The sequence below is a fragment of the Rutidosis leptorrhynchoides genome, unplaced genomic scaffold (genome assembly GCF_046630445.1).
Source record: "Rutidosis leptorrhynchoides isolate AG116_Rl617_1_P2 unplaced genomic scaffold, CSIRO_AGI_Rlap_v1 contig57, whole genome shotgun sequence".
NCBI classification, from domain to species: Eukaryota; Viridiplantae; Streptophyta; class Magnoliopsida; order Asterales; family Asteraceae; genus Rutidosis; species Rutidosis leptorrhynchoides.
In genome coordinates this window covers 18668-21837 of record NW_027266791.1, presented here as the reverse complement: position 1 = coordinate 21837, position 3170 = coordinate 18668, and the positions used below count along the sequence as shown (strand labels likewise).

Here is a 3170-nt window from a genome sequence, read left to right as displayed (position 1 = left end):
TATATCATCAATAGAGTCTTCTTAAGACCTATTCTAGAGAAAACCCCTTATGAGATATTCAAAGATAAGAAGCCTATTGTTTCATACTTTCATGTATTTGGTTGCAAATGTTTTATATTGAAAAATGCAAAAGATCGAGTTGGTAAGTTTGAAGAAAGATCAGATGAAGGTATCTTCCTTGGATATTCTACATCAAGCAAAGCCTACAGAGTCTATAACAAGAAGAGCCAGTCTGTGGAGGAGTCAATGAATGTCAAATTTCAAGACTCAACGCAAAATGAATCAAGTCAGACTCATCAAGAAGAGTCTGAACCTGATCCAGACCTTTCAAAGCTTACAAATCCAGAAGCATCTCAGACTCTGGAAAATCAGCATCAGGTTGTTCGTAAAGATCCAATCAAAGAGAAAGATCATCAACCAGACAAATCAACAAGTAACTGGAAGCATAAGTCCAGTCATCCCAAAGATCTTATTATCGGCGAAGTTAATGAAGGAATTCGCACCAGATCCAAAAGGCGAGAAGAGTCTAGTGATGTGGCTCTCGTTTCTGAAATTGAACCAAAGAGCATAGAAGAAGCTTTATCTGATGAAAGCTGGATTGAAGCTATGCAAGAAGAGCTCAGACAGTTCAACATTAATGATGTCTGGGAATTGACATCCAAACCAAAAGGTAAAACTGTTATTGGAGCTAAATGGGTGTTCAGAAACAAGATGAATGAGAAAGGAAAAGTCGTACGAAACAAAGCAAGACTCGTGGCCAAGGGATATACGCAAGAAGAAGGAATAGACTATGATGAGACTTACGCTCCAGTAGCAAGGTTAGAAGCTATTCGACTATTACTTGCGTTTGCTTGTTATAAGAATTTCAGGTTATTCCAAATGGACGTCAAAAGCGCCTTCCTAAATGGATTTATCCATGAGGAAGTTTATGTGGAACAACCACCAGGGTTTGAAGACCCAAAGAAGCCAGACTCAGTCTTCAGACTGAAAAAGGCTTTGTATGGTTTAAAGCAAGCACCTCAGGCTTGGTATGACAGATTAAGTAAGTTTTTAATTCAAAATGGATTTGTTAAAGGTAAAGTGGACACTACTCTTTTTATTAAAAAAGAAAGCAAAAGTTTTCTGCTTGTTCAAATATATGTGGATGATATTATTTTTGGATCCTCTAATGAAAGTCTGTGCAAGAAATTTTCTAAGTCTATGCAGGATGAGTTTGAAATGAGTATGATGGGAGAATTAACATTCTTTCTTGGACTTCAAATAAAACAATTGGAGGAAGGAACTTTTATTCATCAAGAAAAGTATGCAAATGATCTAGTCAAAAGTTCGGTTTGAACAATTGCAAAAAGGCTGACATACCAATGTCAAGTTCCTTGAAGATAGACAAAGATGAAGAAGGGAAGAAAATCGATCAAAAGCTGTACAGGAGTATCATCGGATCTCTTCTTTATCTTACTGCTTCTAGACCTGACATTTTGTTTAGTGTTTGCATTTGTGCCAGATTTCAATCAGACCCAAAAGAATCTCATTTGAATGTTGCGAAGCGTATTATTAAATATGTTTCATCAACTTCAAGCATCGGTCTTTGGTATCCTAAGAAGGGAGACTTTAATCTTATGGGATATTCAGACGCAGATCTGGCCGGTTGCAGAGTTGATAGAAAGAGCACCTCGGGAACTTGCCAGTTGCTTGGAAGCAGGATAGTGTCTTGGTTTTCAAGGAAACAAAGCACTGTGTCTCTTTCAACAACAGAAGCAGAGTATGTAGCTCTTGGAAGCTGTTGTTCGCAAATTCTATGGATAAAACAACAGCTAAGAGACTTTGAAATTGAAGACTCATGCACGGAGATTAATTGCGACAACACCAGCGCTATCAACCTCACCAAAAATCCAATTCTCCACTCAAGAGCAAAGCACATAGAGATTCGACATCACTTTATTAGAGACCATGTTCAAAATGGAGATGTTTCAATTCAATTTGTTGACTCAAAGAATCAACTGGCGGACATATTCACAAAGCCTTTGGAGAAAAATCAATTTGAATCTATACGTTCCAGACTCAACATTTTGAGGTATGAGGATATCAAAGTCTAAAGACTTTCAGACTCAGACTTACAAGACTTTATCTGAAAGATAGTCTTGGTACGACCGTCAGACTGTAAGTCTTTCTCTTCTCAATCTCATATTGAAAAGGTACGATCGTCAGACTGTGTTTTAATTGTTGATATATTCAAACGACGTAATTATTGCATCGTTTCATTTTCAAAAAGGAAGTTAATTTTGAAATGACTATTTTTGCGGAAAAAGACAGTTATTTTGAAAAGGCATCTTTTTATTTCCTTTGTGACGGTTTGTTTATCTTTCTTTTTAACCGATCGGGCACTGTCGATTCCTCTTCACTTTACTCTTAAAAACCCTAGAAAGCATCGATCCTCCATTCCCGTTTGGTTTCTTTGTTTAATCTTCAAAAAGTTGTCATCTTTCCTGGGAAAGTCAAGCAAGGAATCTTCCAAAAACTGAGAAAGATGTCATCTTCAAGAAAGTCTTCGAGAATCGCAAGCAGGGGACCACGGCAAATGAGTGAGGGGCCTACGCACTTCGATTTTACTGAAGAAGAAGTGACTCCAGAACAGCAAGCGAGCCCACAACATTCTCAGCAGCGTCATTCTCCTCCATCTAGTCCTCAAGGTGTTGATCATCAACAACAGGAAGAAATCATCGAGGATGCAGACCCAGTAAGAGTTCAAAAGCCCGCTTTCATTTACAAGCTATATCGTGCCTTAAAAGGAATTTATACTCCTTTGAACTATGTTGATGACTTTCTTAAAGACAAAGGATATAGGAACGAATATATCTTTCTGCGAAAAATGGAAAGTTTGGGAATTGCTCGTAAAGGGGTGGCTGAGGAATCCCTTGCGAATATCCCAAGTGATCCTCGTGATTGGGGGCCGAATCTTGTAGATGGAAATGATGATGATAATTTGTACAACCTATTTCAACCGAAAATGAGTATTGCAGCTGAAATTCAAGGAAAAAAGGGGAGATTTGTTCAGATCAAAGGAACAAAAGGATCTGTACTCGAAATTGCTGAAGCGTGGGGTAATAAACCCTAGGAGTGTGGATTTTTATTTTCTGGATGCTGTGAATGTGAACTTGAGGGAAAAGTTCAAT

At 38.0% G+C, this 3170-nt stretch overlaps 1 protein-coding gene across 1 annotated transcript; it reads left to right on the top strand.

Moving 5' to 3' along the window:
* Positions 1-1361: 1361 nt before the first annotated feature.
* On the top strand, positions 1362-2093 carry LOC139884552 (secreted RxLR effector protein 161-like). The gene has a single exon (XM_071868566.1). The coding sequence runs from the start codon at positions 1362-1364 to the stop codon at positions 2091-2093; it is 732 nt and encodes a 243-aa protein (XP_071724667.1).
* Positions 2094-3170: the final 1077 nt, after the last annotated feature.